The following is a 16,217-nucleotide window of genomic DNA, read 5'->3' as shown; positions in this document are numbered from 1 at the left end:
AGCTTGCGCTCACATCGACTAATTTCATGGGGTACCCGCCACCTTCCATGTACTGGGTAACTTTGTCCACCAAGGCATTCCACGGGATACCTGCCACCTTCCACGTACCGGGTAACTCTATTCACCAAGGCTAGAATAGATGATAATCACCTAGTGTTTCTCTCTTTTGAAAATTGAACCTGAGACCTCATGATGCTTAATCCAACTCCATTAAACCTTATACAAGGCAAATCAATAACTTGCTCTGTAAGAAACTGGTGAGAATTTTAACAAGAAATAGACATAATTATACTATGGGTAATTATGAAGGACGAAAAGCTCGTACTCATGGAGGATTAAAAACGACTAAAACATAACTAGTAAAATTGAAAGACCCCATAAATTTGTTTAATGTCAATAAGGCTAATATCAAACATATTTGGATGGACACAAATCAATGTACATACTTCCAGCAAACGAACACACAAGTCCGGAAAATGTATAGAATTTCTTCTCCTTAGTGTTGCTTTTGAGAGACTGTAAGCTACCTTTTTAGTCTTTTTCTGATCTACCAAAAACTAAAAATATTTGACACAAAAGGGAGTAAATTTTTATTAGTAGTTGTTTAAAGTGTATCTGCAAATTGTTAAATAGAAGAGCTGATACAATTAAGTTTGCTGTGAGATTGGTCAAAACCATCAAAACAAGATGTAACCACACTCGATTACTAATCAAAATTCACACACACTTACTAATTAATACATTAGAATTCATTGCATTACTAATATCATGAATTTTATACATTAATAATACACGTCTGTATAACATTAGTAATATATGAAATAAAGAAATATAGTACTAAATAAAATATTAATTTTCTTAATAAATTCTACCAAAAACGAACCCAAGTTGTAAGCCCAACAGAGAGTGGACCAACAACAAAATGGCCTCCAAAAATTTTGGCCCAAACATTAATGCCTAAGTTTTTGCTTCCACCACCCGCAAATATCGTTGCTTCCTAGATCTGTGATGCTACATCGTTATCATCAAAAGAGCAAAAAGTGTAAAAGGGAAGGCCAATTTGAACGTTTGACCAACAACAATAAAAAAAGTTATAAATTATTATAGCCACGTATTCAATCTTATCCCAATTTTTCACATGTCTTTGCCTTCTCATTACTAGACTAGATTAATACTTCATCCCCAACTCCTCACTTTAATCATCAAAAGCAAGCATTTCTATCCTCTTTTATCCTTTAGTCAGAACAACTGCTACTACAACAACAATGGCAACTCCATTTTCGTGTTTTTGTTCTGCTCCAGTTCAATCATCATCATCTGCTTTATCTGCTAATCGTTTAAATCCCGGTCAAAAACCAACTACTAGCTGGTGGACCCCACTTTTTGGTTGGTCCTCTGAACCGGACTACATCGTTGATTCTGGTTCTAGCGCGATCAAGACCGCACCGCGCAGGGAGATTTCAGGTCAAAAATCGGATTCCAAGTTCCAGCCTGGATGTTTCACGGAAGATAAGGCGAAAGAGCTGAGGAGAAAAACCATGGAAACCTCTAATTTCCATGACATCATGTACCATTCCGCCATCGCATCTCGTCTTGCCTCCGATCTTTCCCCTCGGTAACAGATCGCTGGTCTTTTTTTCTTTGCTGCCAAATCAATCTGTCCTCTTTTTTTCAGTTATATTTTCTAGTTTATTTATGTGAAATAAAGATCTGGTGGTGATGATTTCAAGGATTTTGTGTGGATTGTTATTATCTTTGTACTATTGGTTGATTGGTTGATGAAAGCCAAAAGCAAAAATGTATGATGTACTAATTTGTATCTTAAAATGGTAATGGAATGTAGATTAGTACTATTATTGCCATGAATTGCGAAAATGGACAAGTAAAACGGAATATTTATTTTTAATACACTCACAGACCAAGTAAAATGAAACTAGGAAGATAAAAAAGACTCTTCTCGAATAACCCCGTAACACCAACCATAAGCAATAGAGAGAACTAATTATATGAATTAGATCATTCATAAACTTGTGAAAGACGTAGGCAGCTTGAGTTGGACTTTCTTCTCTTGAACTCCTCACTTTTCAACTTCTACTGAAAGATCTTTAAAATTGATCATGGAGATTGTGATGGGCTTCACATAGACCCCAATGCCATAACCATTTGTGCTGCCATGGAAACGACCAAAAAGAACGATAATTTCCTATCTGAATGGTGGAACTTTTTAGAATAAGTTGAAGGGGTTCCAAATGGTCCATAGAACCTTTGTTGGTTCCAAATGTTATTGAGTCCAAAATATTACTATGTCCATATATTCGGAATGAACCACTTATCGGAGTAAGAGACTTTGTTGGATAATCAAACGCCACCGCGCAAAAGCTTTCACATTTATCAATGCCATGTTTGTTTGACATAACTAATTTGTCATTCTCATAGAAGAGTAACTTGTTATTTCATGTATTTTTCGGGTACATGAATCTGTATATATGTCACGCCCCAAAATCCCATCGGATCGGACTGGTACCCGAAGCCGAGAAGGCCCGGGAGAACCCGTTCAGATACCTGTACTTTCACTTACAAGTCACCAAAAATTTGGACAGCACTTCGTTGCATATAGAAGGGTCTAATTACCTGTATCAGCACAATACGCACAAATATATATATATATATATATATATATATATATATAATACTTGGCCGTCGGGGCCACCACATATACAAATATAACATCACTATATAAACTTTCATGACTTTACCCTTCCTTATGTCTACAAAGCTTCTAGGATATACATGACATAACTAGGGTCGGGACAAACCCCCGCCCACACATGACTCCTGTACAATAACAAAACATAAGGGACCGACTCGGAAAGCTTCGAAGCAAACTGGAGCTCACCAACAATAGTTGTATGACCTGGCTCCTATCTATGCTGTGAATGAGCTGAAGCACCTGTGCCTGCAGCATGAAATGTAGGTCCCCCGTGAGGGACGTCAGTACGAAATATGTACTGAGTATGTAAAGCTGTAAATAATCATATGTGATATGGGGGATCAAGAAAATCAGACGCAAGTGAATAAATCATAATAGAAGTGAACCACACTTCATAAACACTTTTAGGATCATATACATTATCATTAATCTGAATTGGGTTCTTGAATTCAAACACATTTGTGGAACGATATACATTCGTTCATTTTATTCTTTACAATTATCATTCGCCATTACCTCCTCCTCCCGAACCTCCAACCACCTAACAATAATCAATATTGTACCGTACTGTGACCATTAGGCTGCCCCCAGTACATATCAACTGTAATCATATCAAATATCGGGATCAGCCCATGCTAGGCTTAAGCCCCTAAGCTACCACCCACACGTATATCAAGTAACACACATAAGAGATCTTTCCAATAACTTAGTTCAAAAGCTTTTGAGATTATTACATTAGTGTTCATGCCAATATAGTACCGTTGGAATAATAATACATCAATAGGAACCAAGTAATAGACTTTCTATACAATAACGATGTAACAAAGACTCATTGGTACATCAACAATGTGTTTCGGAATCATCAATATCACAACAATGAAATAGGAGCCTTTTGGTATATCAATGAAACATTTTGACACTTTATAGAATGGAAACAACTTCGTTGGTAATGTAGAACAATACATGTTTTTGGACAACCTCGGAATCTTACTTGATGGAACATTGGTGTTTTCATGCCAAAGAACATCGTTAAAGTATGCTTTACATACCTCGTTGTAGATTCGGATACCAATTCAACACAACTTCCCGCCTTTACAAGTCACTTATCTACAATGAAATGTTTGGCATCTAGTATTAGCAACCCAATACCACAATTCTCTTCCATAATTCCATACAACCAATATTTGCAAAGCATTCCAAAAACCAACTTGAACAATAGGTTTATGTGTATATATATATATATAATCATCATTTCAATACCACATCATCACACCAAATTCCTTCACAATTCAACATAATCCAACCATGCACCAGAATAATCCAACATCATTTTCAATCATCTTTCAACAACAATCAAATAACATACTTCTTATGCTCACATGCATATATATATACATATCCATATAAATAACACTAACATAATTTACATCCTTACCATAAAATGGCCCTTTTGATTTCGAAGTCCTGTTGGCACAAATAAGGGGTGCTTCTCGAAGCCCTCGAGACGGTGAACACAACTACGGAATCAATTTGGATTTTCTACGGTTGAATCACAAGATAATTGGAGTTGAACTTAGGCTAGGGTTTCTTATTCTTCAATAATTTGGATGATAAATGATGGATATGAGGCTAAGTATATGTATATAATGACCAATTTTCGTCCATGAGGTGATGGAAAATGACCATATTGCCCTTAAAATGTAAGTAAATCCGAATCTATCCATGGTGGACTGTTTTGATAGGCTAAAGTAAATCGACCATAACTCTTTGCTCCGATAATGGATTTGGGTGAAACCAATTGCATTAGAAAGAAGACTCTCAGGGCTTCTCATCAATATATAGCAGCTCACACAGTTCTTTTTTTACAAGGAGTTATGATCGTTTAAAGTCGACCCAAAAATCTGTTTGGCTGCAGTACTTTTGTGTGCAGAAAATTTCTGCACATTTACTGTTCATTGCGTCCACCGTTTTCAAGTTTCGAACATGCTCGCTTATATCCGATACTCATCTGTTTTCAGAAATCTTTATATCGTTGGAAAGTTAACTCGATAAACTTCGCATAGAAACTTCGACGAGCAAATTTCGGTATAAATAAAGTCGATTCCTATACACATATAATCAAACTATACACTTGAAACCATCTCAAAATAATCAATAGTCATACTTAAACTCATATATACCTAACTTATGATCAATACATATACTCCAACACATATAACCATGGCTAATGCACGTAATTAAGTACGGGGTGTTACAATATATATACAACACCAACTTCAATAATAGTTCATGTATAAACAAGAACATCTTTGAAGTTCTTTAACACCTTCAACACAAGATTACTAATAATCTATCTAAGAAGTGTGTTAGATTTCAGAAAATAGATGAAACAGAATTTAAGGCCAAGTCTCTCGACTTCACGGAGTGTCCTTAAAGAATAATTTTCCTCAATGTACCCGAGGTTATGGAATCTTCCTCCCATGATAAAATGGCCTACAATCCGAACAATAGCGGTGCCTCAAACTATCGGATTCTACGAACTCACTCAACAGTTTAATGATCACACAGAGTTTTTTTTAAGTATAGAAGTATTTTTGCTGTCAAAATTCATATTTATACCTGAGAAAAATAACAGATATTTATAGCCTTAAGTGTATCCTTTCAGAAAAGATGCATTGGTTCAACAGAAAGGCACCTTTCTGTAACAGTCATGTATCTGCGCTGAAACTGCGCCCAAAGTGCCTCCGCAGATGACATTTTGCAGATTTCAGTGAGCATCTGCGTTTGAACTGCGTCCGCCGATCGGTCTCATTTCAAAATAGTGTGTCTTTCTTGAGGGGTCGCATTCCTTCGTGATGTACATTGCGTATGCGTTGGAATTGCGCCCACATTTGGAGAAATTCAGATTTTGGAATTTTGGATTAAATTATCACTTGTAAACAAGTTTCAAATAAATTTTGTCTAAAAAATTAGATCTCATCGATCGATTGAAAAATCTAAATCCAAATTCGAAGCCGAATTTGAAATCGAAGCCGAAGCCGAGCGAGTAACGACGACGACGCAAGGCATCTCTTATTTCTTACCTCACTTACCATGTGGAGTTAGTGTTTCTTATTATAAACACTCACATGTTCTCTTCTCCCACCAATGTGGGAGAAATGAGTGAACTTTCCAATTTGGGAGTACACTTTCCAAATTGGTGTCTCCCTTCTCTCCACTATTTTTTCCTCCATTTTTCATTCGCATACACCTTGAACCCAACAATCCCCCACATGAATGGGGAATGACTATCTTTTAAAAAAATTACGGACAAGCATGTGGTCATTTAGTAAAGACTAATTGCATCTGGATAAGTAGGTTTTCCTTTGAACTTTCCGTACTGAACATGCATTGGATGCACTCGGTCAATCGGTAGATTTGATATCTTTGAACCATCAAGCTTTAATGTACACCTAGACAACACATGTCACACAACCAACCTTTTACTATTTATGGTTCTTACGGTTTTGTTCTTTTCAGCCATGAACACGTCCCGATTTTATGAGAGCTTAGAGAATAGGCCTTTACTAACATTCTCTTTGAAATGGCTTCCACTTCGCCCTCACATAAGTGATTTCTAAACGTTCAATCCTGTAGATTAAACTATTTGGTCAAATCTGCCAAATTTAGATAATCATTAAAAGACTTTTCACTTTAGTCTTATCCTTGTTTACTACACATTGTTTACATCATGAGAATGGGTTGGATAATTGACAATGTTGAACCTGTCAGACACAACTTTGTTTGATCTCTTTGAATCCAGCTCTTGGGATCTCCAGTCTGCTAGGTAGAGTTACCGTCATGCTGCTTGTCCTAGGCCTTAAACTCATTCCCTTGGATGTCCTTTCCACTCCTTCTCTAGATAAACCTTTTGTAATTGGATCCGACACATTATTCTTTGACTTAACATAGTCAACAGTAATAATTTCACTAGAGAGAAGTTCCCTAACGGTATTATGTCTTTGTCGTATGTAACGAGATTTACCATTGTACATCATACTCCCTACGTTACCTATTGTCACTTGGCTATCACAGTGTATACATACTGGTGCTACTGATTTGGGCCAATAAGGAATGTCTTCCAAGAAATTTTGGAGTCATTCTGCTTCTTCACCGGTTTTATCCAATGCGATAAATTCAGATTTCATTGTAGAGCGAGCAATTCAAGTCTGTTTGAATGATTTCCAAGAGACTAAATCCTCCACCGATAGTAAATACATATCCACTAGTGGATTTTACTTCGTTCGATCCGATGATCCAATTCGCATCACTATATCCTTCGAGTACCGCCGGATATTTATTATAATGCAAAGCATAACCTTGAGTGTATTACTATACCCTAAAACTCTTTTCATTGCCATCCAATGAGTTTTGTTGGGATTACTCGTGTACCAACTCAATTTACTAATAGCGCATGCTATGTCTGGTCGTGTACAGTTCATTATATACATTAAACGTCCCAATACTCTTGCGTACTCCAATTGTGAGTCACTTTCACCTTCATTCTTTCGAAGTGCAAAGCTTACATCCAATGGAGTCTTGGCAATACCGAATTCCATATACTTGAATTTGTCAAGTACATTTTCGATATCATGAGACTGTGACAATGCCAACCCTTGTGGAGTCCTATGGATTCTTATTCCTAAGATCACATCCGCAACTCCAAGGTCTTTCATATCGAACTTGCTCTCGAGCATTCGTTTCATTGCATTTATGTCTGAAATGTCTCTACTGATAATCAACATATCATCCACATATAAACACACAATGACTTGGTGATTTGGAGTGTCTTTAATATAAACACATTTATCACATTCATTTGTCTTGAATCCGTTTGCCAACATGGTTTGGTCAAACTTTGCTTGCCATTGCTTAGGTGTTTGTTTTAGTTCATAAAGTGACTTAACAAGTTTACACACCTTTTTTTTTTTCTTGAACCACAAAATCCCCAGGCTGTTCTATGTAAATTTCTTCCTCCAATTCTCTATTTAGGAATGCGATTTTCACATCCATTTGATGGATTTCAAGACCATACACTGCCGCTAAGGTAATTAACATTCGAATCGACGTTATCCTTGTTATCGGCGAGTATGTATCAAAGTAATCAAAGTCTTCTTTTTGTTTGAAGCTTTTTACTATAAGTCTTGCCTTGTATTTGTCAATAACATCATTCGCTTTCATTTTCCTTTTGAAGATCCATATAGAACCTAAAGGTTTATTTCCTGGAGGAAAATCAACCAATTCCCAAGTATGGTTGCTTAAGATTGAATCAATCTCACTATTGATTGCCTCTTTTCAAAAGGATGAGTCTGATACGACATCGCTTCTTTAAATATTTGAGGCTCATTTTCTAAGAGAAATGTTACAAAATTCGAACCAAACGAAGTTGACATATATTACGTCTTGGATTTTCTTCATTATGTACATTCTCACTTGGTTCATCTTGAGGTCGTTTAGACCCCCACTAGACTGTTCATGTCTAGTTTTATACGGATAAATGTTTTCAAAGAATTCAGCATTATCTGATTCAATTATCGTATTTTCATTAATATCTGGATGTTCGGATTTATGAACCAAAAACCGACATGCTTTACTACTTTTAGCATATCGTATGAACACACAGTCTACCGTCTTAGGTTCTATCTTAACCCTTTTAGGCATAAAAACTTGGACCTTTGCTAGACACCCCTACACTTTAAAATATTTCAAGTTGGGTTTCCTTCCTTTTCATTTTTCATAAGGAATTGATTGTGTCTTACTATGGTGAACCCTATTGAGTATACAGTTAGCTGTAAGGATAGCCTCCCCCCACATGTTTTGCGGTAAACTGGAACTTATAAGTAAGGTATTCATCATTTTCTTTAACGTTCGATTTTTCCTTTTCGCAATTTCGTTAGATTGAGGTGAATACGGGGACGTAGTTTGATGGACGATTTCATTCTCTACACATATTTCGGCGAAGGAAGATTCATATTCTCCGCCCCTATCACTTCTTATCATTTTTATCTTTTTCTCTAACTGATTTTTAACTTCAGTTTTGTATTGCCTAAATGCATCTATTGCTTCATCCTTACTATTTAGCAAGTAGACATAACAGTATCTAGTGCAATTGTCAATTAAAATTATGAAATACTTTTTTCCACCACGTGATAGTGTTGACTTCATATCACAAATGTCAGTGTGTATTAAGTCTAAGGGATTGGAATTCCTTTCAACGGACTTATAAGGATGCTTTGCATACTTTGATTTCACACACGTTTGACATTTTGATTTGTTGCTCTCAAAGTTTGGCAAAACCTCTAAGTTAATCAGTTTTCGTAATGTTTTGTAATTAACATGGCATAAACGTTCATGCCACAAATTATAAGACTCAAGTAAGTAAGAAGAATTTGAATTTTTATTGATTTCAACATTCATTACATTCATCTTATAAAGGCCCTCGGTGAGATAACATTTTTCCTACATACACTTCTTCTTTGCTAATTATAATTTTTTCAGAAACGGTTACACATTTGAATCTGTTCTTGTCTAGAAGTGAAACAGAAATTAAGTTCCTACGTAACTCCGGAACATACAAGACATTGTTAAGTGTCAAGACCTTTCCTGAAGTCATTTTCAAGCCCACTTTTCCTGTTCCTTCTACCTTAGCCGTAGCGGAGTTAGCCATGTAGATCATTTCTTCTACTTGAGCCGGAGCGAATGATGAAAACAACTCTTTGTTGGCACAAACATGGCGGGTGACACCAGAATCCATCCACCATTCGTGAGGATTCCTTACCAAGTTGCATTATGAGAACATAGCACACAGATCATCACTTTCTTTGTTGGATTCAACCATATTAGCTTGGTCCTTTTTCTTGTCTTTCTTCGAGGCACGATAATTCGTGGACTTGTGGCCAATTTTTCCACAATTGAAGCATTATCCCTTGAATTTCTTCTTGGGTTGATTGCTTCCTTGCTCAACTTTCTTCCTTTTCTTAGAATTGTTTTGGTCATCTTATACAATATGTGCTCCATTAATTGTAGAATTTCTTTTTGACCTTCTCTCGGCAGCCTTATTATCCTCTTCAATACGCAGTCGGACAAGAAGATCTTCGACAATCATCTCCTTGCGTTTGTGTTTCGAGTAGTTTTTGAAGTCTTTCCACATAGGTGGTAGCTTCTCAATGATCGCTGCTACTTGAAATGCATCATTCACAATCAAACCTACAAAATAGTTTATGTGAGTACTAAGAACATTTTCAATTTGTTCAACTAAGGTATTTTTCAAAGATATATCTTCTGCTAGGAGATCGTGGAGGATTACTTGCAATTCTTGCACTTGAGAGACAACCGATTTTCTATCTATCATTTTAAAGTCCAGGAACCTTGCAACAAAGAATTTCTTAATTCCAGCATCCTCTGTCTTGTATTTTCGTTCTAGTGCCCCCCACAATTCCTTCGACGTCTTAGTTCCACTGTAAACATTATAGAGGTCGTCTTAGAGACCACTCAAGATATAATTCTTGCAAAGGAAGTTCGAGTGTTTTTAAGCCTCTACAATCATGAAATACTCTTTGTCCGAGGTTCCCTCGGGCACTTCAGGAGCATCCTCACTAGTGAACCTTTGAAGGCATAGAGTGTTGAGGTAAAAGAACATCTTTTGCTTCCATCACTTAAAGTCAATACCCACAAAATTTTTGGGCTTCTCTGCAGGTGCCATTGGTTGCGGAGCATTTGCTCGACTTGTTGAGGCAATACTAGTTTCCCCCACAGTCGTAGCCGTATTTTGCATTTGACTTTTGTTAGTCATTTTTCCTGTCACCACAAGACAAAAAAATTTAGTATTTTCAGAATACTACTTATTAACAAGTTGCAATAACTTAAACACCTCTCTTGTTTCTAGTTAACGATGAAGTTTTTATGACTTCCAATCGTCAACCGAGTGATTTTCAACTTGTGATGAAAATTTTATGTCTTCAAATCACTAGTTAAATTCAAGCGGAGTAGAAAGCTTTAATCACCAAAAACAAGCAATATAGATTTTGTAAAAAATTATTCCGTAAGATTGTTATTTCAGATGTATTTCGGGTACATGAATCTGTATATATATATATAACACCAACTTCAACAATAGTTCATGTATAAACAAGAACACCTTTGAAGTTCTTTAACACCTTCAACACAAGATTACTAATAATCTATCCAAGAAGTTGTAGATTTCAGAAAATAGATAAAACAGAATTTAAGGCCAGGTGTCCCGACTTCACGGAATATCCTTAAGGAATAATTTTCCTTAATGTACCCGAGGTTATGAAATCTTCCTCCCAGGATAAAATGGCCTACAATCCGAACAATAGAGGTACCTCAAATTGTCGAATTCTACGAACTCACTCAACAGCTTAATGATCACACAGAGTTTTTTTTAAGTATAGAAGTGTTTTCGCTGTCAAAATTCATATCCATACCTGAGGAAAATAACAGATATTTATAGCCTTAAGTGTATCCTTTCAGAAAGGATGTATTGGTTCAACAGAAAGACACCTTTCTGTAACAGTCACGTATCTGCTACTGCTATTTTTTAATAATGAATAAAACATGTAACGTGAATCCAACAGATGAGTATTTGTTGCAACATATATGACTAATATGTTGCGCAGATTAGTAATCTGTTGCAACATATATGACTAATTTATTGCAACAAATGAGTAATCTGTTGCAACATATATGACTAATCTGTTGCAACATATATGACTAATTTGTTGTAACAAATGAGTAATCTGTTGCAACATATATGACTAATCTGTTGCAACAGATTACTCATCTGTTGGATTCATTTTATAGTGTTGTAATATGAATCCAACATATGGGTCAACTGTTGCAACAAATTAGTCATATATTGTAACAAATTACTCACTTATTGCAATAGATGACTCATATGTTGGATTCATATTGCAGGTTCTATCCATTGTACCAGTAGCAGATACACTAAATAAGAAATTCAACAAAAATTATAATTTTACTTACAAAATAAGCTATACAGTAATGTCCAAGTGATATACAAACAAAATTTGACCTAAAAATTTTTAAAAAAATTTCAACAGGGCACAACTAATAAGTAAAATACATGAAAAATTTCATGAAATAGGTAAAGAAGACAAAAATAATATACCATACATCAAATGCAAAAGGATCGAGGGGATAAACATTTGAGTTCTCCTAAAAACGTTTAAGTTCCCTAATATTTTAATTGCTTTCTAATAGTTGACCCATCTGTTACAACAATTTTTCTATCTGTTTGATAATTTCCAACAGATGAATCATCTGATGCAACATGCTAGTCATCTGTTGATTCAAATTAAGCAATTATTAGTAATAACTAAATTGATTTAGCTAAAATTAAAGACGTCTCTACGACAATGGGACAAACATTTGTGTTCTCCTAAAAATATTTGAGTTCTCTAGTATTTTAATTATTTTCCAACAGATTATCTATTTGTTGCAACAAGTTAGTCATCTATTGCAACATATGTTTATAACAGGTTAGTAATTTGTTTATTCAAATTAAGCAATTATTAATAATAACTAAATTAATTTAATTAAAATTGAAGACAAGTCTTTAATACAAGACCTTAGACAAGGGGACAAATGTTTGAATTCTCCTAAAAATATTTGAGCTTTAGTATTTTAAATTATTTTTCAACACATAGAACTCGGAACCAAAATGAGCCACGGAATTTAAAAAGTGACCAAATTAGGTCACCTATTTAAAAAGTTACCAAAATAGGCTAAATGTAATAATTTATTATCTTTTCTACTTATTTCTTAGCGGTCAACTAACGAAGTTGACTTTTACAAAAACGTAAGAATTTCTTACGTTTTATAAAAAAAATTTATAACGTAAGAATTTCTTACATTTTACACGATAACCGAGGAAAAAAATATAATGAATTGTCAAATCAATTAAAAAGGTACTAAAAAAAAGAGTTGTTCAACGTAATAAAAAGTTATGTTTTTAACTTTTTATAGCAGTGGTCCCCCACTCACAATTCCTTTTTTCCACAAATGTCTCATCACTTTTACTTTTTCCTATTTTTACATATGATAATTATGAAGTTTTTTATTAGTTAAATTTATTTATATTTTACATGTAGTTCAAATAATTTATTTTTTCTAATAAATTTTTATGTTTTACATAAAAAAAATTAAAAAAAGAAGTATCAATTACCTCATTAACTTAACAATTTTCTTATATTTATTCTATATCAAAAAATAATCACTTTTATCCTTAATTATCCGATTTTTCTTTAAAAAAATTATACTTTTGAGTTTTCCTCTGCTCCAAAATAGTGAAATGTTGAATTATCATCGATCAAATATGCTACTATATACAAGAATTATATTTTTTTAGGAGTGTTCCTAAAAAAATATATTTTCTTATATTAATTTAGGAGTGTTCCTAAATTAAATTGTGATTTTTTACTCCATTAATTATAATATGAAACGTATTTGTGCATGTGAGTCTCCTCAATATCCTAAATGAAACACTAATCGGAAACTACGATGAATCACTATTCGAAAAAATTAATTTCATATTTTTAACACACCAAAAAAATATAATTCTTGTATATAGTAGTATATTTGATCTACGATAATTCAACATTTCACTATTTTGGAGTAGAGGAAAACTCAAAAGTATAATTCTTTTTAGAGAGAAATTGGATAATTAAGGATAGTGTTGATTATTTTTTGATATAAAATAAATATAAGAAAATTGTTAAGTTAATGAGGTAATTGATACTTCTATTTTTTAAATGTTTTATATAAAACGTAAAAATTTATTACATAGAGAAAATAATAAATTATTTGAACTGCATATAAAATATAAATAAATTTAACTAATAAAAAAATTCATAATTATCATATGTAAAAAGAGGAAAAAATAGAAGTGATGGGACATTTGTAAAAAAAGAAATTGTGGGTGGGGGACCACTGCTATAAAAAAATTAAGAACGTAACTTTTTGCTATGTTGAACAACTCGTTTTTTAGTATCTTTTTAATTGATTTGATAATTTACTGTATTTTTTTCCTCGGTCATCGTGTAAAACGTAAGAAATTCTTATGTTTTTTTTTTTTTTATAAAACATAAGAAATTCTTACGTTTTTTTGTAAAAGTCAACTCCGTTAGTTGACCGTTAAGAAAAAAATAGAAAACGTAATAAATTATTACGTTTAGCCTATTTTGGTAACTTTTTAAGTACGTGACCTATTTTGGTCACTTTGAAAATTTTGTGGCTCATTTTGGTTCTAAGTTCACATATATCTTGTCTATTTAATAATTTCCAATAGATGAGTCATATGTTGCAACAATTTAGTCATCTGTTACAATAGATGTCTATATTTGTTGAATAATTTTCAATAGATAAGTTAGCTATTGCAACAGGTTAGTCATCTGTTACAACAGATGTCTATATATGTTTGGTTATTTTCAACAAATGTCTTTAACTGTTTGGTCTTTTCAATAGATTACTCATCTATTGCAACATATTAATTGAAATCGTAATTGGACTTATCAATTCATCTATAATTTTAGTTAAATCAATGTTGTTATTACTAATAATGTCTTAATTTAAATCATTTCATATAAAATTGGTCAATTAATACTTTACTCAAGACGAATACACTTAGATGATCATGTAATTACTATGAGATTAATTGAAATCGTAATTAAATTATCAATTCATCGTTAATTTTAGTTAAATCAATTTAGTTATTACTAATAATTACTTAATTTTAATTATTGCAAATCAAATTGGTCAATTGATCATTCTACTTAAGACGAAACACTTAATTGATCATGTAATTACTATAAGATTAATTGAAACAGTAATTGAACTTATTAATACTAGTTAAATCAATTTAGTTATTAATTGAAATTGTAAGTGAACTTACTAATTCATCTTTAATTTTAGTTAAATCAATATAGTTATTTCTAATTATGGCTTGGTTTGAATCATTTCAAATAAAATTGATCAATTGATCACTCTACTCAGGACGAACACACTTAGTTGATCGTGTAATTACCATAAGATTAATTGAAACAATAATTGAACTTAGTAATACTAGTTAAATCAATTTAGTTATTACTAATATAATGGCTTCATATGAATCAATAGATGACTAATATGTTGCAAAAGATGAGTAATATGTTGAAAATGACCTAACAGATAAAGATATCTGTGGCAACAGATTAGTCATCTATTGCAACAGATTAGTAATCTGTTGGAAATAACAAACAGATAAAGTCATATGTTGCAACAGATTGGTCATCTGTTAGAAATGATCAACAGATAAAGACATTTGTTACAACAGATGACTAATCTATTGCAACATATGTGTATATCTGTTTGATAATTTTCAACAAATGATTCACATGTTGCAACAGATTAAATCTGTTGCAATAGGTTATACACTTAAATGATCATATAATTACTATAAGATTAATGAAAATTGTAATTATTAAATCAATTTTGCTATTACTAATAATGACTTAATTTGAATCATTTCAAATAAAATTAGCCAATTGATCACTTCACTCAGAACGAACACACTAAGATGATTGTGTAATTAATATGAGAATAATTGAAATCGTAATTGAACTTATCATTTCATCTTTAATTTTAGTTATATCAATGTAGTTATTTCTAATAATATCTTAATTTGAATCATTTCAAATAAAATTGGTCAATTAACACTTTACTCAAGACGAATACACTTAGATGATCATGTAATTACTATGAGATTAATTGAAATCGTAATTAAAATTATCAATTCATCTTTAATTTTAGTTAAATTAATTTAATTATGACTAATAATTGCTTGATTTTAATTATTTCAAATAAAATTGGTCAGTTAATCATTCTATTTAAGACGAAACACTTAGTTGATCATGTAATTACTATAGAATTAATTGAAATTGTAAGTGAACTTACTAATTCATCTTTAATTTTAGTTAAATCAATATAGTTATTTCTCATTATGGTTTGGTTTTAATCATTTCAAATAAAATTGGTCAATTGATCACTCTACTCAGGACGAACACACTTAGTTGATAGTGTAATTACTATGAGAATAATTGAACTTATTAATTCATGTTTAATTCTAGTTAAATAAATTTAGTTATTACTAATATAATGGCTTAATATGAATCAATAGATGACTAACATATTGCAAAAGATGAGTAATCTGTTGAAAATGACTAAACAGATAAAGACATCTGTTGGAAATAACCAAACAGATAAAGACATCTGTTGAAAATGACCAAACAAATATAGACATATGTTGAAACAGATAACTAACTTGTTAAAATAAATGACTCATCTATTGAAAATTATCAAACAAATATAGACATATGTTGCAACAGATGACTCATCTGGTGAAAATTATCAAACATATAGGATATATGTTGGAAAATAATTTAAAATACTA

At 32.7% G+C, this 16,217-nt stretch overlaps 1 protein-coding gene and 1 pseudogene across 1 annotated transcript; one reads left to right on the top strand and one right to left on the bottom strand.

The window, feature by feature from the left end:
- The first annotated feature begins 732 nt into the window (after window positions 1-732).
- On the top strand, window positions 733-1,862 carry LOC107864660. Its single transcript, XM_016711096.2, has one exon. It carries the CDS (start codon window positions 1,266-1,268, stop codon window positions 1,617-1,619), a length of 354 nt encoding a protein of 117 aa, XP_016566582.1. The 5' UTR covers window positions 733-1,265; the 3' UTR covers window positions 1,620-1,862.
- A 3,509-nt stretch (window positions 1,863-5,371) lies between these two features.
- On the bottom strand, window positions 5,372-10,304 carry LOC124896593 (annotated as a pseudogene).
- Window positions 10,305-16,217: the final 5,913 nt, after the last annotated feature.

This window comes from Capsicum annuum, chromosome 3 (assembly GCF_002878395.1).
Source record: "Capsicum annuum cultivar UCD-10X-F1 chromosome 3, UCD10Xv1.1, whole genome shotgun sequence".
In the NCBI taxonomy this organism is placed as follows: Eukaryota; Viridiplantae; Streptophyta; class Magnoliopsida; order Solanales; family Solanaceae; genus Capsicum; species Capsicum annuum.
Note: the sequence above shows the minus strand (reverse complement) of the source record. Positions and strands in the feature narration are given on the sequence as shown.

Bases quoted from the DNA above. Each gene is read 5' to 3' on its own strand.
- LOC107864660 (XM_016711096.2), top strand. From the start codon at position 1,266: ATGGCAACTCCATTTTCGTGTTTTTGTTCTGCTCCAGTTCAATCATCA.